Below are 27,317 nucleotides of genomic sequence, written 5' to 3' on the forward strand. Positions count from 1 at the left end.
TTACTGGGGGAGGGGAGTTCACTTCGGCAAACAAATTGGGAATTCAAAACGGAATTCCCCTGGGAGGTTTCAGAGGGAGGAACTCAGAAACAATTTCAAAGCAGCAGAGTACCTGCTACTGTAGCACAAAAGAAAGTGTACATTTGGAGAAAAGAACCAGGGCTCTGGTGCCTATCAGCTGCATTTAACTCCTAGCTCTCCTCCTTCTACGTGAGCAATCTAAAGACACTCCACCTGCCCATGTCTTTGTTTTGTCATCTGCAAAATGGGAATAATGGCTAGCATTTACTGAGCACTTACTCTGTACATTGCACCAAGCGCTTTACTTGTATTATTTTATTTAATAATACCGAAACAACTTAGGATCCTCACGAGGATTAAATGAGATCACATGTGTAAAGCAGTCAGGACAGGAGCTGATACCTAGTAAGACCTCCATAAACGTTAGCGATTCTTATTGGCCAACCAGAGGAAGGAGCGGGACCATCACGGAACATTTTAAGTAGGAGGTAGTGAGATGGGAGAGGTGTTCCAGGACGAGGGGAATGCCTTCACCAAGCCGTGGTGTGACCCGGCACGGCGTGTTTTGGGAACTACACAGCATAATGGCTAAGAGTGAAGAATTCAAGTCGGGCAGCTCCACTTATTAGCTGGGTGACCCTCGGCAACTCACTCAGCTTCTATGAGTCTCAGTTGCAGCGCTTACTGAAATCCATTTTTGCTGCAGTTTCATGCTAGAGGCTCACTTGGAACTCGATAAATGCCGATTTTCCTTGGGCATCTTCATTTCTCCTCTCGGTGCTAGGTAGGTAGCAGAAGTCAGGGAGGCGGAGGCGACAATAATAAATTAAGAGCAAGCACATAGAGGGCTTTCTACGTGCCCCTGGCATTGCCTCAGTCCTCAAGGCAATCTTAAAAGCAGGTCTTTTTTTTTTTAAGGCAGATCCTAATGCACCTTTTTTCAGATAGGGAAATTGAGGCACAGAGCACCTAAGTAACTTAAGAAGCGCTGATCACGTCTCTAGTAAACAGAAACTTGTCAGCCCTCAGCAGCGAGCAGCCGACGCCGCGCAACCTTGAGCGCTCAGGTCTCCCGGAACCCGGGGGCGGGACCAAGAGGAGGAAGTCCCGCCCTCTAGGCTTCCGCTTCCGGCCTTGCTTGGCCTGTTCGCTGTGGTGGGGTCTCGTGCTCGGAATGGCAGCGAGTGGGGACCGTGGCGGGCCGCTGGCGGGCTGCGGGCACGACAGCTACCGCTCGCCGCTTGCCTCCCGCTACGCCAGCCCGGAAATGTGCTTCGTGTTTAGCGAGAGGTACAAGTTCCGGACATGGCGGCAGCTCTGGCTGTGGCTGGCGGAGGCCGAGCAGGTAACGGGCCGCAGGGCTGAGGGGCCCCGCCGGGAGAAGCGGGCCCGCCCCTGCACGTGCCGGGCTCGGCGCCGAGCGTGCGCCCTGCCGCCCGGGGCACCCGCCCCGCTGTTTTCGGTCGGGTGTTCCCTTTCCCGAGGAGCTCGGCCCCAGGAAGGCCGGGGCAGGAGGCCCGGGAGCCGCCACCTGTTGCCTCACTGTATCTAGTCCCCGAGGGTTAGAGGCGCGGAGGCGACGGCGAGGAGGGCAGCCTGTCGTTGAGGAATGAATCTGGGCCGTTCCTGCAGGAGTGCGATCGCTGCTCCCGGCGCGCCCGTTACGTGCTCCTCTGCTCGTCTCTTTACACGTGTTTTCTCGTTTAACCCATAAACCCATAAAGACCTGGCAACCTAAGTGATGCTTTTCCCCCCTTATAGGGGAGAAAACCAAGCCTCGATGACGGGCAAGCGCATTAGTTGCTCTAGGCCACCCGCCCAGCCATTAAGAGCGAACCGGGACGTGAACCTGGGTGCAGCGCACAGCCTGGGCGCCTGGCCGCTTCGTCTCCCACGGTGCCTCTGAAGTTAGTGGCAGGCCCGTCGCTACAAATCCGTGTTTTCTAGGCCACTCTTTCTGCTTCACGCGTCCGCGTTTTCCTCTGAGGAGGGAGAATCGGAGTAGGGATTTATTAGATGGAATTTATGGTTTCTTTGGTAAGAACTGCATACAGAGCTATTCAGCCTAACGGTTTCAGAAATAGCTCCAAAGCGGCCTTCCCAGAGGAGTTGAAGGAAACTGAAGGTGATCTAGAGAACTATAAAGTTTCAGAGGAAAATGCCACAACAAGCAAGATGGCAGGGTCCCCTCAAACGGCGTTAGTAAACACCAATCTTGAGTCGGTGCCTAGGACCGTGGTACAGTGAAACGCTTCAAAAGAGAACTTTCATCCTAGATTTCACTGTCACATGCTCAAGAAAATAAAGTGACAGTAATGGCAGACATTTCTATAGTGCCTACTATGCCACAGGCACTGTTTTAAGACTACGTATTAATAGCTCATTAATCATCAAAACAACCGTTTATGGCAAGTACTATTTTCCGGATGTTTCACAGGTGCTGGAATGGAGGCACAGAGGGATTTCATAAAGTATTGGTTTGGATAACAGTAATGGATGGTAGAAGGGGACATTAATAGTGTGTTGTCGTGAATTATGTTCTAGCGTGTGTCCTACTTTCTGTTTCATTTGATGCTCCATTATATAGATGAGGGTAGTGGCATTTAAAGACTTTGCCAAGGTCGCCATAGCTAGTACATGGCTTCAAGCTGGAATTGAAATGTAGAGTCTGAATATGTGTTCTTCTGCCCAGTCTGTGCATTGCCTGAAATGCATACAATTTTGATATAATCTCCTGGGTTTGGATTATGTATTAGTTAGAGCGTCAAAGTTAGCTGCATAAATTACATAATAATTTAGTAGTTAAGAAAAAAAAAACCTTGAGGAATGAAAGATTAGGAGGAGTGCAGAGAATTAGGAGCAGGGCATGAATTTTGAGAAGATGCCCTTCTTGGATAGGAAGCAGTTTGGCCACACTGTCCCCTGCTGCTTTGGTTTGGGAGGAGCCCTGAGCTGTCCTATCTACTGGCCAAAGAGCCAAGGCAGTTCTGCCACATGTGGCTGCGGAGCACTTGAAACGTGGCTAGTGTGACTGGGGAATGGATTTTTACTTTTCCATTTTAATCAGTTTGCATGTAATAGCCACATCTGGCTAGTAGTTCCTGTCTTGGACAAGAAAGGCCTCTGATGCAAAATCCTCTCCAGGGCCAGGGCTTGGGAGTTTCAAGTGAGGTTTGAATGAATTTGACCGATGTATATATTTACTACTTGGATCCAGGGTTCTGAGCTGCCTGTGGGCTGCCAGCTGTTTTTTGCCAGCCTGATTTTTCCAGTGACAATGAATGTAAGGTGTTGATGTGTTTATTTTCTAATCAGTATCTCCTGGAATTCCTTTCAGTTGCACTGAATTCCTGTACATAATTGGTTGTGAAACTACTTAGGGCATTCATAATTTTGGTTTCTCTGAGTTAGTCCATCTGGGTCAAATGTAAAGCTGTGGCCTGGACTGTTTGGATGTTTACATGCCAAGCCCTAACGAGTAAACAGTAAATACAACAAAGCTCTCTTCTGATGGAATATACGTTGTAGAGAGGGGCGACAGGCTAATACTTTGTAGAAAATGTCATGTGGTGATAAGTACTCTAAAATCAGGCTAAAGGGATAGAGAGGGACACAGAAGAAGGATGTTTCACACTGAAGTCAAGAAAGACCTCTGAGGAGATGACATTTGAGCCCAGAGACCAGAACGTGTGAGGGAGTGAGCCAAGCAGAGATGTCGGGGCAGAAGGCACAAAGATCAGGATTACACTGTTGCATGTATTGGAGTTTACTTAGAATGTGATTCACCATGATTCATTGAGAAAGTTGTCCCCTCCTCACCATGTGCTTTTAGTTGCCCCAAATTTTAATTTAAGAATTGAGAGGTAGGGCATAAGTGGCAACATGAACCAACTTTTTTCTCGGTGTTACTTCAGTTCAAATAATTGTGACACTTGAGTTTATTTTATTTTGCCTCTTCTGCAGACATTGGGTTTGCCTATCGCAGATGAACAAATCCAGGAGATGAAATCAAACCTGGACAACATCGACTTCAAGATGGCAGCTGAGGAAGAGAAACAGTTACGACATGACGTGATGGCTCATGTGCACACGTTTGGCCACTGCTGTCCAAAAGCTGCCGGCATTATTCATCTTGGCGCCACCTCCTGCTATGTTGGAGATAATACAGTAAGAGCCCATGTTGTTTGGTTTCCAAGTAGGACTCAATCTTTATAATGCTTTTACAAACTTTATTTGATTTTGTCCAGTTTTAGGAAGTGACTCCATAGATCTTTAGTTTTCGGGGCATCTTAACACTCAAGAATTTTCTCCTTTGGCATCCTTCCACTCTAAACTATAAGCCTCTAATGACCTCTGTAAATAAGACCTGCAGATACTGCTTATGCACTGGTATGCTGGACATCAGCCAAGGTCTTACTGTTTTAGTGGCCAAGGTAATTTTCCAAAGTCCTTTATAACTCTTTGCTGTGACTTCTGAAAAGAAAAAGGATTGCATTATAACTCTCAAACAAAACCTTTAATTAGCAAAAGCTTTTTTTTTTAATAAGCTACTCCTTTTTTTTTTGAAGTATGCCTTTTGCTGAGGAAGATTGGCTCTGAGCTAACATCTATTGCCAATCTTCCCCTTTTCATGTCCTCCCCAAGGCCCCTACAACTAGGTCATTCTAGTTCTTTTATGTGGGATGCCACCATAGCATGGCCCGATGACCAGTACCATGGCCACACCCAGGATCTGAACCTGTGAACCCCTGGCTGCCGCAGCGGAGCACACACATGGACTTAACCGCTTGGCCACAGGGCTGGCCCAGCAAAAGCTTCTTGTAGTCAAACATGAAAAAGTAACAGCACGCATTTTCCTAAGAGTTTACTAGGTGCCTGGCAGGTTCTGAGCACTTGATCTATATTGCTTATTGCTTCATTTATTTTTTCACAACAACCATAACAGAGAGAAGCTATTATCTCCTTTTTTTTTTTTTAAGATTGGCACACCTGAGCTAACAACTGTTGCCAATCTTCTTTTTTTTCTTTTTTCTTTTTCTCCCCAAATCCCCCCAGTACATAGTTGTATATTTTAGTTGTGGGTCCCTCTAGTTGTGGCATGTGGGATGCCGCCTCAGTGTGGCCTAATGAGCGCTGCCATGTCTGCGCACAGGATCACGAACCAGTGAAACCCTGGGCTGCTGAAGCAGAGCACATGAACTTAACCACTCGGCCATGGGGCCGGCCCTATTATCTCCATTTTTAAAGAGTTTTGTTGAGGTATAGTTTACATACTGTAAATTTACCCATTTTAAATGTACAGTTCAATGAGTTTTAGTAAATTTATGTAGTTCAACCTTCACCACACTCCAGTTTTTTGTTTTGTTTTGTTTTGTTTTTTTTGAGGAAGATTAGCCCTGAGCTAACTACTGCCAATCCTCCTCTTTTTGCTGAGGAAGACTGACCCTGAGCTAACATCCATGCCCGTCTTCCTCTATTTTATATGTGGGACGCCTACCACAGCATGGCTTGCCAATCAGTGCCATGTCTGCACCTGGGATCCGAACCAGCGAACCCCGGGCCGCCGAGAAGCGGAATGTGCAAACTTAACTGCTGTGCCACCAGGCCGGCCCCAACACACTCCAGTTTTAGAACGCACGCCTCACCAAGTGTTCTCATGGCTGTTTGTAGTCAGTCCCCAATCCTGCTTCCAAACAACCAGTGACATGCTTTCTTTTTTTTTAGATTGGCACCTGAGCTGACATCTGTTGCCAATCTTTTTTTTTCCTTCTCCCCAAAGCCTCCCTGACCTGCTTTCTGTCACTATAGTTTTGCCTTTTCTAGAAATTTCACATAAATGGAATCAGAATATGTAGTCTTTGAAATCTGGCTTTATTGTTCCCATCTCTACTGATGAGGAAACTTAAAGAGAAGTTGAAGAACTTGCTCAAGGTTACGTGGCTAGAAAGGATACGAGCCCAAGTAGAATGGCTCCACACTCTGCTCTTAATCCTAGTGCACCTGTGGGACCAGAAGCTGGATTCCAGGTACACTTCCAGTTCAGAAAGAAGCCACTAATTTTTAAGTTGTCCCAAAGACTTTTTTAGTCTTATGGTACATAATTGAAGGCATCTCTGTGTAATTGGTGAGTCAAGTAATGGAAGAACAACAACCCTTTCATTAGAAATAACACTTTTTAAAAGTACCCGGGGGGCCGGCCCCGTGGCTGAGTGGTTAAGTTCGCACGTTCTGCTTCGGCAGCCCAGGGTTTCACTGGTTGGTGATCCTGTGCGCAGACATGGCACCACTCATCAGGCCATGCTGAGGTGGCGCCACACATGGCACAGCCAGAGGCACTCACAACTAGAATATACAGCTGGACTGGGGGGCTTTAGGGAGAAGGAAAACAAAGTACCCAGTATGTAGTTGAGCTCAACAATTACTGTCTCATATGAGCATGTGCTGGAGTTGCCTGAAATACATCTCTTACCTCTCTCAAGAACAGCTTTAAATTTCCTAAACCTTGATCTTCTGGTTCATGCCCTTTTTTGTTAGCAATGATAGACATGAAAAAGGGAGAGGAAACTAATGGAATGTGCCCTATGGAAACTTCTCAGAGATTCAAGCGCTTTTCTCTGGGAAGATGCAAACCTTGTTGACCTGCACATCTTCACAGTATTCAGGATGGGAGTTTACCCCTTAACTGTTTTTCAGTCATTGTAGATACCATGCAAATTGGGCTTTATGAGTATAAAGGTTTTGTTCTTTACAGATCCCAGTAGTACTGCTAAGTTGGTGTGCTTTTAAAACAGTAATCAGAAAAGAACAACTTCTGTTAGTATCTTCTGGCTTGTACCGTGGGTTGCTAACACTGAGATAGGCAGCCAGCAGTTGTGATGGCCCAAAGGTGTTATCTCATAATTTTGTTCGGGCAAAGCTGTTTCATATAAGACCATTGCATTTTCCTTTGCAGGACCTGATTATTCTTAGAAATGCACTTGACCTGCTTTTGCCAAAGGTAAGGAGTTGGCAGAAGTTTCCTACCAGCCCTAGATTCCGTCTAATACAAGGTGGGCACCACTTACATAAATCAACACAATGTATATCTAAATAGATTATTGTTGGGGCTGCAGGCGGCCCAGTGTTTCGTTGGTTCGAATCCTGGGCGCAGACATGGCACTGCTCATCAAACCTCGCTGAGGCAGCGTCCCACATGCCACAACTAGAAGGATCCATAACGAAGAATATACAACTATGTACCGGGGGGCTTTAGGGAGAAGAAGGAAAAAAATCTTTAAAAAAAAATCAAGTAAAAACAAAAAATAATAAAAATAAATAAATAAATAGATTATTGTTTACTCAGGCAAATGATCCTGTATCTTATGGAGAACTAGTTGTCTCTTCTTGGGTTAAAACACTGTACCTGTATGCTTTTTACAGCATAGCCTTTTTTTTTTTTTTTTTTTTTTTTGAGGAAGATTAGCCCTGAGCTAACATCTGCTGCCAATCCTCCTCTTTTTGCTGAGGAAGACTGACCTTGAGCTAACATCCGTGCCCATCTCCCTCTACTTTTTTATATGTGGGACGCCTGCCACAGCATGGCTTGCCAAGTGGTGCCATGTCCGCACCCGGGTTCCGAACTGGCAAACCCTGCGCCAGTGAAGCAGAATGTGCGAACTCAAGTGCTATGCCACTGGGCCGGCCCCCTAAAGCATAGCCTTTTAAATGAGGTGTAACCAGCAGCTTGTTGCTGGAATATGTGGGTCAGATTTATGATTTTGTTCTGTTGTTCTGCATGGACATGTCAGTCCTCCTAAAATTGTGCAGAAAAAGTTCATAACTTTTAAGGTAGTCAACTCAATTTTTGAAGGTTGGTTGCTGTGAACTCTTCAAGCTGCTTGAGAATACAAAGATGAAAAGATATGGCCTCTGCCTTCCATGAGCTGGAGGTCTAATTTTATATTAAATTATCTAAAAGTTTATTTCCTGATTATGTAATGAACTCAGCCTGAATTCACCCTCTTTCTGAAACCACATGGTCCCTCTTACAGCTTGCCAGAGTGATCTCCCGGCTTGCTGACTTTGCTAAGGAACGAGCTGATCTGCCCACCTTAGGTTTCACACATTTCCAGTAAGTGATGTGGTTACCTCTTGGGTATTGGGCTTGCTTGTGTGCATCTGGCTTTCATTTATTCCTTCAGTTCTCCCTTCTTCACAGAAACCTTGAGGTGAAGAATCTCAAAACATAGCTTAAGCAGATAACTTGGGATGCTTATGAGGAGTGAACCTGATACTTACCTTAAAAGCTATACTGGTGAGAGTAAATCTAATAGTTCATTTGAGAAACATTAGGAAATATATATCAAGACCCTTAGAAAGTATTCAAAGTCCTTGATTTGGTAATTGCAACCTTGAGACCCTAGTCCAAGGAAGTAATCCAAATTATGGGAAAAGACTTATATATGAAAATCTTTGTTAAAATATTATTTATGATAGCATTGGAAACAATCTAAGTGTCCAACAATAAGAGAATAATTAAGTAATATATAGTATATAGTATATCCACGGGTTGGAATAATATGCAGCCATTAAAATAATATGTATAAGACAAATATCGTGGAAATGTGCTTAGGTTAATGTTAGGAGATAAAGACAGCATATAAATTGGACAAAGATTGGAAGAAATTACACCAAGAATTAAATATTGATTACTCTGGTTTATGAGATAATAGAGAAGTTAAATTTTTTCCTTATTTTTTGTACTTTTGATTTTTAAAATGTGCAAGTGTTTTTGTGATTACTGAATAAAACCTTTTTTAAAAGTGGATGATGTTGTCTTTGGAACGCTAGTCGGAAGTTTCAAATGATACTTGAGTAGTGGTGTATCAGCGTCTGCCTTATGTTTTGATGGGATGTTGCTATGGCAGCAAGGATATCATCTCCTATAACTTAGGAGAACCTGTTGCATTTAATCTTCCTTAAAGTTAGGGCCTGTGTTTGTTGATAGCAGAAACCTGAAGAAATTGTTCATGTGAAGGAGCGGGTGCTCAGTGTGTGTGAGTTGACCATGACAGATGCTGCCTTCTGCTGGCTCCCTGCACACTTAGCCTCACCTGTGTTGCAGCTCCTCTCCTGCATCTGTTGGAGGTGCTCAGGGAATGCAGGCTTTCCAGTATTCCTCTGGGGGTAACGTAATGAGAGGTATCTGCTGCCAGTTAGCAGGCATTAGGAACTCAGAAAGTGGATTTGCAGGCATCACCTCAGTATGTGTCAGTCCCTGCAATTAAAAAGAAACAGCTTTTTTGAGAGATAATTCACATACCACAAAATTCACCCTTTCTAAGTGTATAATTCAGTGGTTTTTAACATATTTACAGACTTGTACACTCATCACTGGTATATAATTTCAGAATATTTCCATTACCTCCCCCCCTTTGAAAAAAACTGGACCCATTAGCAGTTGCTCCCATTCCCTAGCCCCTGGCAACCACTAATCTATTGTCTGTCTATGGATTTGCCTCTTGTGGACATTTCATTTAAATATAATCATTCAGTATTCATCCTTTTGTGACTGGCTTTTTTCACTTAACATAATATTTTCAATGTTCATCCATATCGTAGCCTGTATCAGTACTTCATTCCTTTTTATGGCTGAATAATATTTCGTTACGTGGATATACTACATTTTGTCCATTCACGAGTCGATAGACATTTGGGTTGTTTCCACTTTGTGACTATTATGCATAATGCTGCTGTGAACAGATCCATGCAAAGATATTTCTTTGCTTGTACTAATACTCTATTAGCAAGATTTAGCAAGGAAAACTGCCATGAGATTAATTTGGGGACATGGTAGCTTGTGGTGTACCTGCTATAGACATTCCTAGTAGTGTTCCTTGATGTCGCCAACTGTCAGTATCAGTGGTCTGATGGAGACATTCCCTCTGGGATGGGCTGGGTGATCTGGTAGAACTCCAGTGTTACTGCAGTTGTTCATAATTATGTTTTATGTTCAGAGACCTACAATGAATTGATTTAGACTTCGGACTAGAAACAAAGCCATTGGCTGTGATGTTGGAGTCCTTTGGTTATGTGTGTTTGGGGTTGTTCTCTACAGCATGGCTGGCTCTTCCTCAGATCTTGACTCCTCTCAAAGGCCTTCCTTTACTGCCAGTCTAGAGTAACATTCTCCAATATCCGCATCCTCATTTTATTTTTTGCATATTTTTCCTAAAATGTCAACAATTACCATGTTTGTTTACTTGTTTACAGTGTGAGCTCCATTGGACAGGGACCTTGTTTGTTTTGTTCTTGTCTTTCCAAAACCAAAAACACTTCAGCTACTTGGCAAATGTTTGTTATGTGAGTGTATATTTCTTGCCAAAGTCTGGAGATGAACAAAACAGACATTGTCCCTGCCCTTATATGATACTGCCTCTTGAAGATGAAGAAAGAACTGTGTTAGGAACCTGTTAGTTTTATAATCTTTGAATATTTATAAATGACATTGAATTTCCTTAATTATTATTTACTCAAACTTTTTAGCTCTTGTTTTGTCTATACTGGTTTCTCCGTTTCTTATTTTAATTCTTCCTCTTCCCAGGGTTAACAGTGATTATTGGAAGAACCAGTGACGCTTTTAGGAAGTTGACTCCTTGGTTTGAGACCTCCATGTGTTCCTTTTTTGGGTTATTTTCAGACCTGCTCAGCTGACCACGGTGGGGAAACGTTGCTGTCTTTGGATTCAAGATCTTTGCATGGATCTCCAGAACTTAAATCGTGTCCGAGATGACCTTCGCTTCCGAGGAGTGAAGGGCACCACTGGCACTCAGGCCAGCTTCCTGGAGCTCTTCGAGGGAGACCACCAAAAGGTATTCTGAAAGTGACCTGGCGGACACAGAAACTCAATTGTGGGACGCCAGAGACAAAGCTGACCTCCAGGATGTTAGGAAAGATTGCTCTCGGGACAAGTGGAGTCTTTGGACTGGAAGGGCCATGGAGGGCTGGAACCTGAGCAGGATGTTGAGATATTTTCATGCTAGACATACCTGGATTTCTACAGAGATGTCTTTTCTTTCCAAGGTAGAGCAGCTTGACAAGATGGTGACAGAGAAGGCAGGATTTAAGAGGTATGTGGGAAAAGTGGTGGCCTCCTGTTAAGTGATCAAAGGCCTGTGTTCAGTGTACCTCTAGATTTGACCTTAACTTTTTTGGCTTTTTCTTCCTTTGTTCTTCTACCCATTTTCTTTCATCTGTGGCCTGGGTTTTATTTTCTTATAGTCTGGATTCTATTTCCTTATAATCTATAAGAAAAAAGGAAACTACTTACTTATCAGATTTTTAGAATGGCCTTACCCATGTTGTTGCTGTTTTTCTTTTTTTTTTTTTTTAAAGATTTTATTTTTTTCCTTTTTCTCTCCAAAGCCCCGTGGTACACAGTTGTATATTTTAGTTGTGGGTCCTTCTAGTTGTGGCATGTGGGACGCTGCCTCAGTGTGGTTTGATGAGCAGTGCCATGTCCGCGCCCAGGATTCGAACCAACGAAACATGGCCGCCTGCAGCAAAGTGCGCAAACTGAACCACTCGGCCATGGGGCCAGACCCTGTTTTTGTTTCTTTACTGAGGGTCTCTGATGAGTCAGTCTAAATCTGACCGTTTCCATTGAGCCACCAGGCTCCACCATGGCTCCTCTTTCTGGGCACTTCCATTGGGCTGCAGCAGAAGGTGGGCACGCTAGACCATGTTTTCTTCTCAGGTCAGGACAGCTGTCTGAGTATTAGTAAAAAGAGTGGGAGAATAGTTTGTTTCAGGAGCAGATATCAGTGAGGTCCTCTGGGCTCAATGTGACTAAGTATACCAGTGAGGCCAGGCTTTTGCTTACGGTCCATTTTCGCTCATTTATTTGGCACTGTCACATTTTGAAATATTTTCACCTTAAGATGCTTTTCTATTTATTTTCAGGGCTTTCATCATCACAGGGCAGACCTATACACGAAAAGTGGATATTGAGGTGCTGTCTGTGCTGGCTAGCTTGGGGGCGTCAGTGCATAAGGTGAGTGGTGGTAGCTTGTGGAGGTGGGTGAGAGCTTTGGACACCACAGACAGACCGAATCAGCCTCAGACTTTCACTTAATCATGTCTCTCAAGAGATGTCAAACATTATTTTAACAGTTTGGGGTCCATAAATGAAGCCTCTTAAATTAAGGTGTGTTAAGGGGAAGGACGGGTTTTGACCTTCTCATTAAAGTTCATCTTGCTGTTGTCCTTCTGTGATACCTTAAGCAGTGTATAACAAAAACACTTCCATGCTCCCTGAGTTTGTCACCCCAGCTCTTCAGGAGCCAAGAGGAGGCGGAGTAAGATACTCTCCAGGAGCTCTTGGGGAGGATGTGCTGACCTTCAGCTCAGCAACAGCGCACCTGGAGAGCTCATCTGCTTCAGTCTAGTCCCTGCTCCCAGGTTCCTACACAAAAGATGTAGAGTGATGCTGGTACCGCTGCTTTCCCCCCAGATTTGCACTGACATACGCCTCCTGGCAAACCTCAAAGAGATGGAGGAACCCTTTGAAAAACAACAGATTGGTGAGTGTTGTGTGAAGACCTGGGAGCACCACAGAGATGCTGGGAGGCTGGCAAGTGTGTGTTAATAGCTCACTCAGCAGCACGCTCGGACACTGACCTCTGAAATCTTTCTGCGTTTGCTTCTTGTCCTTTACATTGGCAGGCTCGAGTGCGATGGCATACAAGCGGAACCCCATGCGCTCAGAGCGGTGCTGTAGCCTTGCCCGTCACCTGATGACCCTTATCATGGATCCGCTGCAGACAGCCTCTGTGCAGTGGTTTGAACGCACGCTGGATGATAGTGCCAATCGGTCAGTAGAATGGGAATGTCACCTATCGCAAGTTGGGGAGAGGACCAGAAGAGGGGCCTGGAAGCAGAAGGACATTTAGAGCATCTCTGTATTCCCTTTTTGTCTCAAAGAGCGTGGAGTCTAGCAGGGAGGCAAGAATATAGAACAGTGTGCTAAGTGTTAGGATCAAAGTGTGGGAGCAAAGAGGAGGGAGAAGTGATAGAGAAGTTGGGAAAGCTCCAAAGAGGAGGTGATGCTTTAAGACTTAAAGAAATATAGGCATTTTTTAAAGACATTTAGGACAAGGTTAGGAGCAGTGTACAAGGCTCAAAGGCAGAAGAAAGAACAGTTTATGGAGTTACTAATAGTTGGGTAGCACTGGGGAATGAAGTTTATGTGGCAAGAGATGAGGTGGGACACGATCGTGGGTCATAATCAGTTTATGAAGGGCCTTATAGTTCCTGAAAAGGAGTTTAGATACTGTTCTGAAGGCAGGTAGATGTCAACTGTGGTATCTTGGCACAATGACATGTTGGTTAGTTACGAGATGGGTCAGAAGTAATTTGTAGTTATGAATAAGGTACCAACATGCACATGGTTTTCTAATTTGTGTATATACTTATTTAAAGCAGATTCACGTTACTCTTGTTTGCTTGCACTGGGATTTCTTGAGTGGAAAAGAATATATAGTTAAAGGTAACTAGGATTTGTGCATAACCCAGGGTTTATCTATGGAAATAAGATATGTGAATTCATTCACAGGTCAGCTGTTGAATACTTTTTAGCAGGCTGTGACCTAATCAGATGTGCTCGCTAAAACACACTGCAACAGTTTGGAGAATCAGTTGTACAGGGATGTGGATCTGGTCAGAACAAGTTACGAGGCTACTTTAAAAGTCCATGTCCACACTGGCATAGTGGCCTTGTGAATGGAGAGGAAGAATGTGGATATAAGATCAGTGACACACTGGCCGATCTTGGTGGTTGACTGGAATGAGTATTAAGATCATGTATGGAGTGCTAGTGACATTTACTGAGACGGGAGCTACAGAGAGAAAAGGAGCTGGTTTGAGATGGTGAGCAGGAGGCAGTGGAAAATGGCTGAATTCGGTTTTGGGTTTGAGGTGCCTACATATCAACCAGATAGAGATCTCCAATTGGGTATATGGTCTGGTGCTTGGGCAAGTGGTCTGGACCAGAGGTGATAGATTTGAGGGTCATGAGGATATTGAGGTAGTTGACGTCAGGAGATTGAAGGAAATTGTCCAAGTACATAGTACATATGGCATGAGAAGTCAACAGGGCAGCTTCTTGGGACACACCCTACATTTCACTAAAATTGTTTTTGTTTAAAGAGATAACTGAATAGGCTGTTTGTTTTCTAGACGTATCTGTTTGGCCGAAGCATTTCTCACTGCAGATACTATATTGAATACGTTGCAGAACATTTCTGAAGGATTGGTGGTATACCCCAAAGTAAGAGGCCTCATTTCAAAAGCAAAATATTAGGGAGGGGTTGGACTGTGGGAAGGGGAGTATAACCTTTTCTTGCTCTGGAGTATGTTGAGGGAGCTGTATTCTGGTCCAGCAGGAGTTCTTCCCAACCAGAGCTCATCCTTCAGGTTGTGGCATAAGCTCTGGGGAACTAACTGTGGAATTCATAGGCACATCTATAGAAAAGGGAAAAAGAAGTACTTGAATTGGCTTAAACTGTCTCCCAGCATGAATCATCAGCTCTGGTGAGACTGGCAGAGCAGACTGTTCCCTTTGCCTGTTTTTAAGTACCTGAAGCAGATGGGTTCATTTCCATCATATACTCAACTCGTGAGGTTGAGCACTGAAATTTAACAAACTTGAGGTTTTAGGAATCATCTCGATGAAGCAATTTTTAAAAGTTGACTTAAATCAACTTTTCTTTTTTTAAATCAGGTAATACTCTGGATTAGTAAGAAAACTGAAAAATACAGTGTAGAATAAAACAATACATTCTGCTCTATTCATAAATATGGTAGTTCATGTCCTTGCTCTGCGTTTTGCTGATCATAGTTGATATCTTACTGTGTATGACTTTGTAACCTTGAGGCATCTTTCTTGGCCCTTCATTCATTCATTCTAGGTAATTGAGCGGCGCATTCAGCAAGAGCTGCCTTTCATGGCCACAGAGAACATCATCATGGCCATGGTGAAAGCTGGGGGTAACCGCCAGGTTTGTAACCTTTCATGCTCCTGGGTAAATTGAAAGTGCACCTTTAGTCCTCCTCTCTCCTCCCTGAAGAAGAATGGATGAAGGAAGGGGTTTCTGTCATTACCTTCAGTCATGATATTGGTATAGAACGTGGCCACATTCTGCCGTAGAACAGGCTTATCTCTGGAGGGTGATTGTGGTGAACTCAGTTTATTAAAAGTGACTCTCTTAATCACTTATAGAAAAGGTCCACTCTCAGTGAAGGAATTAGGTCTGAATTTTCATAAGAAAATTCATGGGAAGTGGGCAGGACACAAGAGCAGATGGTTCATGATGCCTTAGAGGAGCCAGCTCGAGGTGGGTGTTCACTTCCTCCTAGGATGTGGTCAGAGAGTCAAGATCCTGGTGAGTCAGACTGTAAGGGCAACCACCTCCGCTTGGAGGGGCTTTGTATAACAGCCATAGACAGCATGGATGTGGAGTGTCAGACGACTTTTCAGGTTGTTCACATGCCCTGTTAGTAGTGAACCAACCATACCTCACTGTCTTCCCAGGATTGCCATGAGAAAATTAGAGTGCTTTCTCAGCAGGCGGCTGCTGTGGTCAAGCAGGAAGGGGGTGACAATGACCTCATAGAGCGTATCAAGGCTGATGCCTACTTCAGTCCCATTCACTCCCAGCTGGACCAAGTACTGGATCCTTCTTCTTTCACCGGTCGTGCACCCCAGCAGGTAAGCGTCAGAGCACTCCTGTGGTGCTGCAGTGTTCCCCAGGTGCCCTTTTTTACACTGCTGGGCTACAGAACCTGAAGTACTCGAACATTTCTACTGTATAGGAGGTATGATGAAAATGGGCTAGTCAGAAAGAATCCAGAGCAGGTTGCTGGCTAAAATGTAAAGATTTGGTTGTTTTGAGCTGCCTTAACTATTTCCCCCTGTGGATTTCTCTGAATTCCCTTTTGGTCTGGAGTATGTGGTAAAATCGACAAAGATTGAGTTTTACCATCAGGTAAATCTGGGTTCAGTCCTGACTTCTGGCTTTTACTGGCCGACAGGATAAAAATACGTATCTCATAGGATTGTTATGTGGATTGAACGGCCTAGCATAGTGCTTGATACATAGTAAATATTGAGTAAATGTTAGTTATTTTTCCTGTTGGAGACTGCAAGAGTTAATTCAAAAACATTCATCGAGTACAGACTAGGTGCTCAGTTTATGTTCAGTTAATTCGTGATTAATTCTGGATAATTCTTTTCTTCAGGGTTCTCCATACTTAGTGGTGAAAACTTGTAAACAGGTCACTGTAATACCAAGCAGTACATGCATGCATTGAGGGAAGCACATCTTTTTTGGCATCACAGAGGAGGATTCAATGCTAGAATAAGAGAAGTTGGGAAAGACTCCTTGGAAGACATGACGTCTGAGCTGAATCTTAGGGACAAGTAGGAGTTGGCCTGGGAACACCAGGCTGAGAGGAGAGAGCAAACACATAGATGCCCAATATGGGAGAGAAACTATAATCATTTGAGTATTGCCAGATTATCAAGTGCCCCAGAACTAGTTACAGGATTTAAAGTTTAAGACAGACAAGAGTTTATCATTTGTATTCAAATCACTCTGGGGTTTGAGATTTGAAAGAAGTAGGGAGTAGGGAGACCAATAAGGAGGCTGCTGCAGTGGCCAGGCTGTTACTGACGAGGGCTTTGAGCCAAGGCAGTGGAAGATACAAATGAGGGGATGTGAGGGCTGTTGCGGAGGCTGATCACCTGGCAGCTAGTTGAATGAGGAGGAGAGAGGAAACAGCGATTTTAACTTGGGTAACGGGGTGGAGAATGGTGGGCCCAACTGAGAGAACACAGGCTGGGCTGGCTTCTGGGGAAGGACAGGCTATGTGGGCATGGTAAGCTGAGCTGCTGGTGTCTAGGGAGAGATTTCTGACAGGAAATTGAGAAAAATAGAAGCTCAATGGTGGAGTAAAAGCTTTATCAAATCAGGTCTCAAGTCAGATATAAACTGACATTGAAAAAAGTATTATCAAAACCTGTATCTTGGGGGCTGGCCCCGTGACGGAGTGGTCAAGTTTGCACGTTCCACTTCATCAGCCCAGGGTTTCGCCGGTTCAGATCCTGGGTGTGGACCTAGCACCACTCTTCAGGCCATGCCGAGGCCCCATCCCACACAGCACAACCAGAAGGACCTACAAGTAGAACATACCACTATGTACTGGGGGCTTAGGGGAGAAGAAGAAAAAGGCTTGGTAACAGATAGTAGCTCAGGGCCAATCTTTAAAAAAACCTCTATCTTAGTGTTTTCTTTTGTCTTATATTTGCTTTCCTCTTTGGCAGGTACGGAGATTCTTAGAAGAGGAGGTGTATCCCCTGTTAAAACCATATGAAAGTGTAATGAAGGTGAAAGCAGAATTACATCTGTAGAGTTGGGAGAGAACTAAACAAAAAATCATTGTTGGCTTTAACTTTTATTGCCAAGTCATGAAAACTGTTATTCTACTGCCTTGTTTTACCTCAAGAATTGTTACCTCAAATTAATATAGCACTGTGTTCTCTCCATGGTGCTTTCACATTTCTCAAGGTTTACAAGGTAGAAATAAATTGCGTTATAGTTGGATTCCATTTTTCACAGCAACACAGACTTGCATAATAAATATAGCTGGTAGTCTTCTCTCTGTTCTCTCAAGGTATATTTTCCATCCAGTCTGGTTCTTTTCACATGTTCACTTGCTTGTGAGGGAGTGAGCAAATTCCTGGTCCTCTCTTCTGAAGGGGAATTTGATCTGGGCCTAGCAAAATGACCTGGACTCAGTGATTCAGTATGGTTGGATACCTTTATTTCAGGTATCTTTAGCTAGAATAAGGAAATTGGGAGCTACAATAAATTCTCAAAGAAACTGATGTCTGTGATCATCAGGCTTACTCAGCTGAGTTGTGTCCACCCTCACTTCATCTTTTCATAAAGCTTATATATCAAGGAAATGCTAATTGAGTGTATTGATTTCATCAAGGCATTTGACAATCTTTAATCCTGGTTACACAGATTGATAGCCGATTGAACCAGCTGTAGACAAAGAAAATCGAGTTACGAATTCTCGCCCACCTGGAGGAGGAGCACTGGTGTCGTGCTGCGGGCCTCTGTCCATAGCTCTGTCTCATTCCACATACTTTTTCTGCATAGATAAGAATGAAGAAAGCTTATTTATCAGATGACACAAAAATAGGACAATTAACCAATACATTTATTTGGTAAAAGAGTTAACTAAGATTTCATCTAACCTAAATAAATTGAAATGATGTGGCCAAAACCAGGAAGAAAAAATTAAGATAAACGTACATAAGTTAAACATAAACTCAGTATGAACCAGAAATGGTCACCAGTGAGAGAAGACAGTTTTGGGATGTGGTGGTGGTAGTATGTGTCCAGAAAGCCAACATAGTCTTAACTGCTCCACACTCATGGCATTGTGTTCGATTATGGACACCCAGTCTGGGCCAACTTCCAGAGAAGCCCTTATCAGAGGGGGAGAGGTGAAGGAATGTTACGACTCTTTCCTATAGGAGAAACCTTGTCAATGCTTCACTTACTGTTGTGAGGAGGAAGAATGACTTGATTTTTACTCCAAGAGACAAAACTGATGCCCCACCCATTGTTGAGAGTCAGGCTAGACATGGGAGCTGCTGTGAGTTAATGATTCCCCCATCCCTTGGGGTCAAGCAGCAGCCAGAAGACTCCCTAGTTATCAGGAATGGGAATGTGAGGAACGAGAGGCTGCATCGCCTCCAGTTGTATATGCAAAGCTAGCCAGAAGTGATGAGCTCGGCCTAGTGGAAAGAAAGGGGACTAGAAGGAGGCAATTCTTAAAACCAAGTTCTAAATACAGATCCAAAAGCAGTTTGATTACTCTGTTCCTCTCTGGTGACAATCTTGAAGGGACGTTTGAAACTTTTAGATCTGGCACAAGGAATTAAGTCTCTGGGTTCTGATCAAGCTTGCTGTCTACTTCCTTCTGTGGTATGGACCACTTAAGAGGGATCCACCACTATCAGTGTATCTGTAGTCTGAGAACTTATATTACATACCAGACATGCTGGGGATATCAGATACCATGGATTTTAACTAATAGTTTTCCTCATAGAAAATAAGGAAGTAAGATAACAGTCTTGTTCTGGCAATTCTTAACTCATGGTTGGTGGTTTGGCTGGTTTTCTTCCTGGGCTGTTTGGGTGGGTTTGTTGTATCTTCTTTCCTCTTCCATTCTCTCTTGTTTTCATATACTTGTGATATACTCTAAGTGCAATTTTATTATCTTATTTTCCCATTTAACACTAATTTAAAGGCATTTGTATGGGTTGCAGTTTGGCTCAGAAGAGAGAACACTCATGCCTTTTGGAAGATTAGATTGAATTCCATTACCCAGTGATGCAAACTCCAGGATCTGAACCATCTAGAAATCAGGGTCTGGGCAGACTGGGACAATCAGCTTCTGTTCAGGCGCAGTCGGTCACCTAGGTACTACTGCCCTCTTCTCCTGGCCGATGGTAGATTCCATTTGATAACGAGGAGAGCTCAATGTCCTTAAAGTAGAAGCACAGAGGTTAGGTGCACCAGGATGGTGTAAATCCTGGATGGAGGTGAGGGTTAGCTGACTGAAATTGCATAATGTAGGGTCTGACATGAAGAAGGTACTCAGAAGATGTCATTTGCCTTTCTGAGCCCAGGAGGGTTCTCCAGCTTTCTTCGGTGTGGTCAGTTAGAAACAGGATGCTGCCGTTGATTTAGTTTGCCTCCCATGGAAGAGAGCATTTCCTGAATTTAAACCACCCAGAGAATGAACGGGGAATGAGTCAACATAAAAGATAAACACAAAAAAGTAAAAAGTTAAAAAACAAAAAAAGTGCTCACTTCAGCAGCACATATATTAAAAGTGGAACAATACAGAGAAGATTAGCATGGCCCCTGTGCAAGGATGACAACGCAAATTCGTGAAGCATTCCATATTTTTGTTTTAAAAAAAAAGCTGAAAAGCTATATAATGAAATACTAAGTGTGGTTTTTTTGGATAATGAGTTTAAGGGGATTTTTATTTTCTTTTTGCTTGTGTGTATTTTCTCAAGTTTTTAATGCAATTTTTATTTAAACAAACTTTAAATTTTAGAACAGTTTTAGATTTACAGGAAAATTGCAAAGAGAGTACGGAGTCCCCACATACGCTATGCTGGGTTTCCGCTGTTACTAGCGTCTTACATTGGCATGGTACAGTTAGCGCAGTTAATGAGCCAATATTAATACATTATTAAATAAAGTCCTTAGTTTTTAACTAGTGTTCTTTTTCTGTTCCAGGATCCTATCTGAAACAGAAATTACATTTGGTCATTATAACATTATTTTTTAAATACCGGAATTCATATATATTACTTACAAGGTGTGTTCTTTATCAGAGATGTGGTCTAATGGACACAAAATTTAGCTGGTCTTCACCATAACTAGAAGTTAAAGCAGAGTTTACTTTTTCCAGTCTGGATCTGGTGTGGCCTTATCCTTACCTCATTAAGTGCTGTATACAGAGAAATTCTTAGAGGCCAAGTTTATGACAAAATAGTTTAAGTGGTGAATATGGGTGGTAATTTACCTTCATGAAAAGCCCAAACTCAACTGAGGTGGATTTCTGGCCTAGATTTCAAGATGAGCATTTCAGAGGACAAGATGTCCTTTAGGTCAAATGAGAAATGAGTTTTTGGGCCAATGAAAACAAGAGGCCCTCGTTTTTCTTATAACAAGGCCCTTTGGCCTTAGAAAAGCCTTGTTTGACCGCCCATTAGGATTCTGATGCCTCACTTGGTACTGCAAGTTCTCTTATCTTTGTGATGGTACTGGGCCTTCCCCTTCAGAGTGGGCCAGAAATTGTGGTTAGGTAACACATCAGCCCGGGCTGGAGTGGAAGAAGGGGTTTGAAGGGATATCTGGGGACTACTGCAGACCCTCTTGTCCTTAATCCCCACAACAGGTTTCTTAGGAAATAACCAGCTCATATCAAATAGGGCGTCTCAAGTGGTCACATGTGAGATCTGGAGGGAGACTGGAGCCATGAATGCTGCAAGTCAGTTTCCATCCGCAAACGAATGACCTAGCCTTTCATTGCTCTGGCTTGAGGGCAGTGAGAAGTTTAAAACTATGGGAAGGTGTTATACCTCTCCCATGGCTTTAAACTTGGAGAAGTTGTTATTAGGATAGCGCTGGTTCTAAGAGTACAGGCCAAGTATACTGCAGAAATCCAAACATGAACAGATCTCAGAAGGATTCATCCCATAGTTCCTTAAATAACTGACTTGATTTCTTTCAAGAAAAAAGGGTAAAATAATGTATTTATACTTCACATTTAGAAGGTTTCGTTTCTTTAGTGATAACCTGGAGGAAATAACTATTTACAAAATATTTTGTTTCTGATCCAGATTTCATACTTTAACAAGTATTTTTTTCAGCACTCTACTGTGTGTTGGCAATACACTGGTGAGCAAGACATTCTGCCCTCCTGGAGCTTATGGTTCCAGTGCAGGAAACAGACTACAGAGTGGTGAGTGGCTCCTCAATAATGGGACATACATAATTGAACATCTGAGCACATGTAAATTTCATTAAGCTCCACTGAGAAAAGGTGTTCTTGAGATGTAAATTCAACCAGAAATCCACACTGCTTTCCTTGGTTTTTTTAGCTCCCTTGGTTTAAGCATCTTGTTATTCACTCATGATGCAGAAGCTGCTTTTCCCACCTGCACGGTGCTTGGCTGAATTACTTCAATACACCTGGCTCCATCCACCCTTCATGTGGTGTGAATTGAGAGGGGCCCCCCTGCCTTGGGTGCTGTCCTAGGAAGCTTTTAAGAATTTTGGCATTTTCTTTTCTTTTGTTGACTGACTAATGGAGGCTACATGTGTATATAGAATTCTTACACAGCATTTACAAATAAGGTTTCATACAATTGTTAGTCTACCATTCCTAAAAGGGTAGTACTCGTTTTCTGTCCCCTATGGCATGTAGACCTGCCCAGTATTGATCTCTGTCAAATGTTCCACTGGACCCAGGGGAGGACTGGAAGCTTTATTTGGCAGCAGTGTTGACAAATCCTTAGTTCCCTATTAAATCTGTAGGGAAAGAAGGCAAAAATGAAATGCTGATGGTTTATTGCAAAAACCTAAGGGGCCTGTGCTGAAACTAGCTCAGCCATTGAGTTTTGACACCTCAGCTTACCTTACAGCTATCTAAAGAAATTATTTTCCATAAAGATAAATTTAAGAAATATAGCCCCTGCAAGTTGTGAGATGAGAGAAAAAGGATGTCATCACGCTAAAAAGGCTGAAATTTTTCAGCTCTACAATTTGTTTTTCTAGGAAGATTCACCCTGAGCTAATATCTCTGCCAATCTTCCTCTATTTTGTATGTGGGTTGCAGCTTCTACATGACTGAGGAGTGGTGTAGGTCCAAGGCCCGGATCCCCCAAACTTAACCACTATGCAAGGGGTTGCCTCCCCCCACTTTTTTCGTTAAGGAAATCAAAATTTGAAAGATGGTGGTGTGGTTGGGAAGAAAAATGAACTTGGCCACAGAGACGGTTCAGATCTCTGCTCTGCCACTTAACCAGGTTGTTTTCATAATTTTGGTTAGGTCCTCTAAAATTTGAATGATAAAATTCACCCTGCTTTCAGCAGAGGAGTCCTGTGAATGACGTGTAAGTGCACTGTAAAGTGAGCATAATACAGTAAGGTCATGACTGAGACTGCCTTATTTTGTAGGCTTTGCCTGTGGTTTCTATTCATTCACCCGGGCATCACCAGCTTGGAACACCATTTGGAACCCGTGCTTAGGATAATAAGTAGCTTTAAAACTAAGTTTATATCTCTTCAGAGTGGGGTGAAATTTCTGGAGAACATTCCTGTAATATTGTAGCTTTTGGTGACCTTTCTAAAAGGTGGCAAGCACGATTTTTCAAGGTAGAGCCTGATGTCAACTAGGACCTGGATATCAAATGGAGATGGGCCTGCTACCTTCCTGGACTGTTCATTTGCACTGTGCTTTAAGATTTTCTCAAATAGCATCTAGTTCTCACACAACCAGAAGCTCACACTCATTTTATGGGTGAGCTAAATGTTAGCGTGCTTGAGTGACTCAAATGCAGGCTTCTGACTACACCCACTGCATTATACATGCCGGAGAGTGAATTTCTTGGCCATGACCTCAATCAATTTGTTCCAATTTGTGGCTCATTCCAAGGCTGGTGAATTGTCTAAGAATGGATCGGGCTGGGCTAGGACTGATTCTGAACGCTGGTAATGAAGGCACTTAACAGGCTGGCCTTGTGCCAGTGGTTAAGTTCCTGTGCTCCGCTTCAGCAGCACAGGAGTTTCCAGGTTTGGATCCTGGGCGCGGACCTAGCAGCGTTCATCAAGCCATGCTAAGGCAGCGACCCACATAGCACAACTGGAAGGACCTACGGACTAGAATATACAACTATGTACTGGAGGGCTTTGGGGAGAAGAAGAAGAAAAAAGATTGGCAACAGATGTTAGCTCAAGGCCAATCTTTAAAAAAAAGAAAAGAGACACTTAAATATTTAGAAATGAGCATCAAGTAAGGGCCACTCCTTCCCAGAACCCTGCCCCATCTATCCCGCGTCCTGACGGCTGGTCTACCCCATATTGCCCTCAGGTCCTCGGGCTGCGGTGCAGACGGGAGACCAGTGGGCATAAGCTAGGCTAAAAATGGGCTTCCATGGGTCGGGGACCAGGGCTTGGCTCTGGAATGAGACTCACATGCGGGTCCAGGGTCGCGCAGATGCTGCGGACACTCGCGCCAGGCGGACCACAGCGACTACAGTCCCCGGCATGCCCCGCGGCCGCCCGCTCGGCCCGGCGCGCGTGCGCGCTGGCACCGCCGAGCGCCGACTGGGTCCGAGCGGTGGAGCCGCCAGCCTGAGCAGGTTGGCGCTGAGGTGGCGCGGAGGCGAGGCGGCGGAGCAGCTGGACATCCGCTGTGGGGCAGGTCAGTTCGGGGCGAGAGGTCGGCCGAGACTTGCGGGGCCCGGCGCCCGCACGGCCCGTCCCGTGTGGACGCGGGGGCGGCTGTGGACAGACCGACGGAGGGGCCGCAGGGGTCGCGGAGGGGACAAGCGCTGGTCCCGGCCGCAGAGAGCGGCGCGGCCGGCCTTGGCTCGCGCGGCGCGTGGGGCGGCTCCGGCTGTCGGCGGCCGCGCGGGCTCCTGCGGTCCGGGCGCGGCGCCTGCGGGCGGGGCGGTGGTCGGACCCGCGCCGCCTGCGTCCTCGCTCGGGGGGCCGGGCCTCGAGCCCCCGGCGGCGCAGCCGGGCCGGCAGGAGGCGGGGCCGCGGCGGGCGAGCTCAGGCCCGGGGGCTCGGCCCGGCGCATCCCCCACCCCGGCAGCTGGGAGCGGTCTTTCAGAGCGCACCCCATGCCGGGCGCCTGTTTCTTTTTCCTTTGGGAAGAACGGCTGCCTCGGGCGCGTTTACACAGCACACTTCCTCAGGTGTCACTGGAGACTTAGGTTGAAGATTCAGGTCGGGTCCAGGGTCAGGCTCAGATTCGGGCCGAGACGCGGAGCACGCTGTAAAATGTGTTTGTATTTCAACTTTGGGGAAATTGAGGCATGTATTAGCGAGGATCACCGACTGGGGTTAGGATTGGAATTTTGAAAATTATTCTCATACTTAGGTTAATGATGCAGGATGCTTTTTATATGGGGTGGGGTGGGGGCGTTTTAAAGTTTCTTTTCTATGACAGATGACTGTGTCGTATTTGCCAGCCTTGTGCTGCACGTGAGGTTTGTGGTGGGTTCTGGCTCTTTTTTGGTGGGATGTTTAGAGGTGTCCAGTAATATACTTCACCCTTCTTTCTTCTTCTTTCTTGGTAAATTCAAGTTCGTAATCAGACTCTGATTCACAAAAACTGAATTTTCAACTCTGACTTGTTTACTTGTAGCTTTTGTGATAAAGTTGATAGATACACATACAGTTCCTACTTTTCTTCCTCATCTCTTTTCCTTATCTTCTGATTCTCTCTGAACGCTAAGCAATAGTTAGTATCTTCTTTGTTTTACATGTTTGTTTCTGTTCTCCATGATTAGTTGGTAACTGATTCTAAATAAAGGTCGATATTCCAGTTTTTTGATAATGCTAAATGCATGTAGCCTTTTCAGAACTAGTTGTCACATTAGCCTGGACATTAGGTGTGCAGGGGTCTGGAAGAGCAGGGAGGGGGCAAGGGGTTTCTGTTGATCAGATATGGGTACCAGGTGAACATGACCCGTGACCAGAGCATTAACTTTAAAAGGCTGTGAACAAAAACTGTTTAAATATAAAAGGGCATACTAATCTTGTGGATTTGGGAACTTGTCAGGTTGACAGTCAGTGAACTAGAGTAATAATAGCTCACAGAAATGAACTGACATCAGGGTGAAATATGGAGACGGGAACTCAGGAGAGAATTGTCTGTTTTAGCACACAGCCATCTTTCTGTGCCTGGAGTGTATGCTGGGAACACCTTATTGGCTTAGAAACTTGGTGTTCTGAGTGTTTGTGTTTTTAGTTTCTCTCTTCTTAGTTCTCAATGAGAGTTTTGGCAGGAGCCCAAAAATCTTGTACAGTTGACGCTTTAACAGCTTCATCTCCTTATTCTCCAGATTGTCCCTGTTCCTCTGCTGGGGACATCAGTAATTTTCCACAGTAGCCATTCATGAACTCATGCAGACTGTCACATGGCAGTAGACTAGCACAGAGGGTGGTAAAAACGGAAGAAATAAGGATCCTGTTTCTTTGCCATTACATGTTACACACAGGCTGAGACAGAAAATCTGGACTGAACACAAGCTATGTGGGAGGGCTTAGAACACGAGAGTCCCGGCTTCCACATACAGTAGTAATCATCGATTCTCTTGATTGAATGTCTTCCGTTTGCCAGGGGTGTAGCTGTAACAGGGAGGTGTAGTTCATTCTCATTTTGTATATGTGTAAGTCAAAGCACACAGGTTAGGTGGTTTGCCTACAGACATAGTGACAGAGCCAGAATTCAAATTCCAGTCTGCCTGACTCTGACACCCCTGCTCTTTCTCTTGTGCTGTACTGCCTTCCAGCAAATACCGTCCAGTCCTTCTCATTCTTAAAAAAATATAAAACTTTCCTGTGATCACATCTCTTCTTCAGACTATTACCATTTCCCCTCCTTTTCCTTTCTAGACTTGTTCTTAAAAAGCAAACTCTATGCTCTTGTCCGCCATTTACTCCTTAGTTCACTGCTGTCTGGCTTCTACCCCCAACTCTGTTGAAATTGCTCTCATGAGCTCCACTCAGCCATTTATTGAATACCTGTCGTATGTACCATCTTCTAGACTTACAAAGAGGCTAAAACATGGCTCTTGCCCTGAGGGAGCTTAGGGACTAAAGAGAGAGAAAGAGTTTCATACGTGTCAGTATGATGTGTTAATTGCTGATGGAGCAGTCTTTGCTCTTGGGAGCTGGAGAAGGAACACTTCACTGAGAAGTGAGCTGCCGGCAGAGAGAAACTCTAAATTGTTCCAGACGGCGGTGTCAGGGTTGCTTGTGTAGGTCTGGAGTTTTAGGAGAAGCTGTATCTCACCAGTGAGCGATGATACAGTTGAAATGCACCGTGTAAGCCTTACAGTCTGGTGGGCCTGGGAACTGAGCTTTAATTTCCTCTTTTATAATACCTGCCTGCAACGTAAGCTCTATGAAAGTAGGGCCTTTCTCTTTTTCACCACCTCAACCCTGTCTCCCAGAACAGTGGAAGGGGGTCAAGAAACATTTGTTCAATGAGTACCTCATAGGATGTTGTGTTCAGCACATAGTTGGTACTAGTACTCGCGACATAGCATATGACCGAAATAATGAGGCTCACTTTCAGTGTGGGTTATGAACTGACTTTGAAGACCCCATTGTTTGAATAGTAGATGTATAATCACCTCCCTTTCTTTTTTCTTTTGTTTTTTAAGATTTTATTTTTCCTTTTTTTTCCCCAAAGCCCCCCAGTACATAGTTGTGTATTTTCAGTTCTGGGTCCTTCTAGTTGTGGCATGTGGGATCCCGCCTCAGCATGGCTTGATGAGTGGTGCCATTTCTGCGCCCAGGATCTGAACCGGTGAAACCCTGGGCCGCCGAAGCAGAATGCACGAACTTAACCACTCGGCCACGGGGCCGGTCCCACCTCCCTTTCTTTTTGAACATTTAGGTTTGTGACTTTATGGTCACAAT

General features: G+C 44.4%; 2 protein-coding genes, 1 long non-coding RNA gene and 1 other non-coding gene across 10 annotated transcripts in view; 3 read left to right on the forward strand and 1 right to left on the reverse strand.

Annotated features, from left to right (window-relative positions):
- Positions 1-1,120: 1,120 nt before the first annotated feature.
- Positions 1,121-18,025, forward strand: ADSL (adenylosuccinate lyase). 2 transcript variants are annotated; one of them, XM_070600171.1, is made up of 13 exons: positions 1,121-1,366; positions 3,985-4,188; positions 6,974-7,018; positions 8,052-8,131; positions 10,700-10,871; positions 11,083-11,129; positions 11,962-12,052; positions 12,512-12,581; positions 12,724-12,871; positions 14,236-14,326; positions 14,967-15,056; positions 15,590-15,766; positions 17,381-18,025. In XM_070600171.1, the coding sequence occupies exons 1-13, from the start codon at positions 1,196-1,198 to the stop codon at positions 17,465-17,467; spliced, it is 1,473 nt and encodes a 490-aa protein (XP_070456272.1). In that variant the 5' UTR covers positions 1,121-1,195; the 3' UTR covers positions 17,468-18,025. The 2 variants fall into 2 exon arrangements, with proteins under 2 accessions (XP_070456272.1, XP_070456273.1); XM_070600172.1 differs by lacking the exon at positions 6,974-7,018 and having other exon boundaries at positions 1,137-1,366.
- On the reverse strand, positions 4,202-9,277 carry LOC139080312 (uncharacterized). The gene is made up of 2 exons (XR_011534724.1): positions 9,114-9,277; positions 4,202-4,494 (listed from the first exon to the last, which is right to left on the reverse strand). It is a non-coding gene; the product is annotated as an uncharacterized lncRNA (long non-coding RNA).
- Positions 18,026-19,941: 1,916 nt separating the features above from the next.
- LOC139080389 (U6 spliceosomal RNA) lies at positions 19,942-20,049 on the forward strand. Its single transcript, XR_011534875.1, has one exon. It is a non-coding gene; the product is annotated as a U6 spliceosomal RNA (small nuclear RNA).
- Positions 20,050-23,933: 3,884 nt separating this feature from the next.
- SGSM3 (small G protein signaling modulator 3) overlaps positions 23,934-27,317 on the forward strand; it is a 38,744-nt gene continuing 35,360 nt past the window's right edge. For 2 of the 6 annotated variants that reach the window (XM_070600165.1, XM_070600166.1), the window contains exon 1: positions 23,998-24,081. The gene's annotated coding sequence lies outside the window, so the exon portion shown is untranslated. Of the gene's footprint in view, positions 24,082-27,317 lie in introns of all 6 variants that reach the window. The other 4 variants (XM_070600163.1, XM_070600167.1, XM_070600164.1 and 1 more) reach the window with 4 other exon arrangements.

Source organism: Equus przewalskii, chromosome 29 (assembly GCF_037783145.1).
Source record: "Equus przewalskii isolate Varuska chromosome 29, EquPr2, whole genome shotgun sequence".
Lineage (NCBI taxonomy): Eukaryota > Metazoa > Chordata > Mammalia > Perissodactyla > Equidae > Equus > Equus przewalskii.

Excerpts from the sequence above, each read along its gene's own strand:
- ADSL (XM_070600171.1), top strand. The coding sequence starts at position 1,196 with ATGGCAGCGAGTGGGGACCGTGGCGGGCCGCTGGCGGGCTGCGGGCAC. Across the intron at positions 1,367-3,984 it reads GGCTGGCGGAGGCCGAGCAG|ACATTGGGTTTGCCTATCGC; the intron begins GTAACGGGCCGC and ends CCTCTTCTGCAG. Across the intron at positions 15,057-15,589 it reads AAGCTGGGGGTAACCGCCAG|GATTGCCATGAGAAAATTAG; the intron begins GTTTGTAACCTT and ends CTGTCTTCCCAG.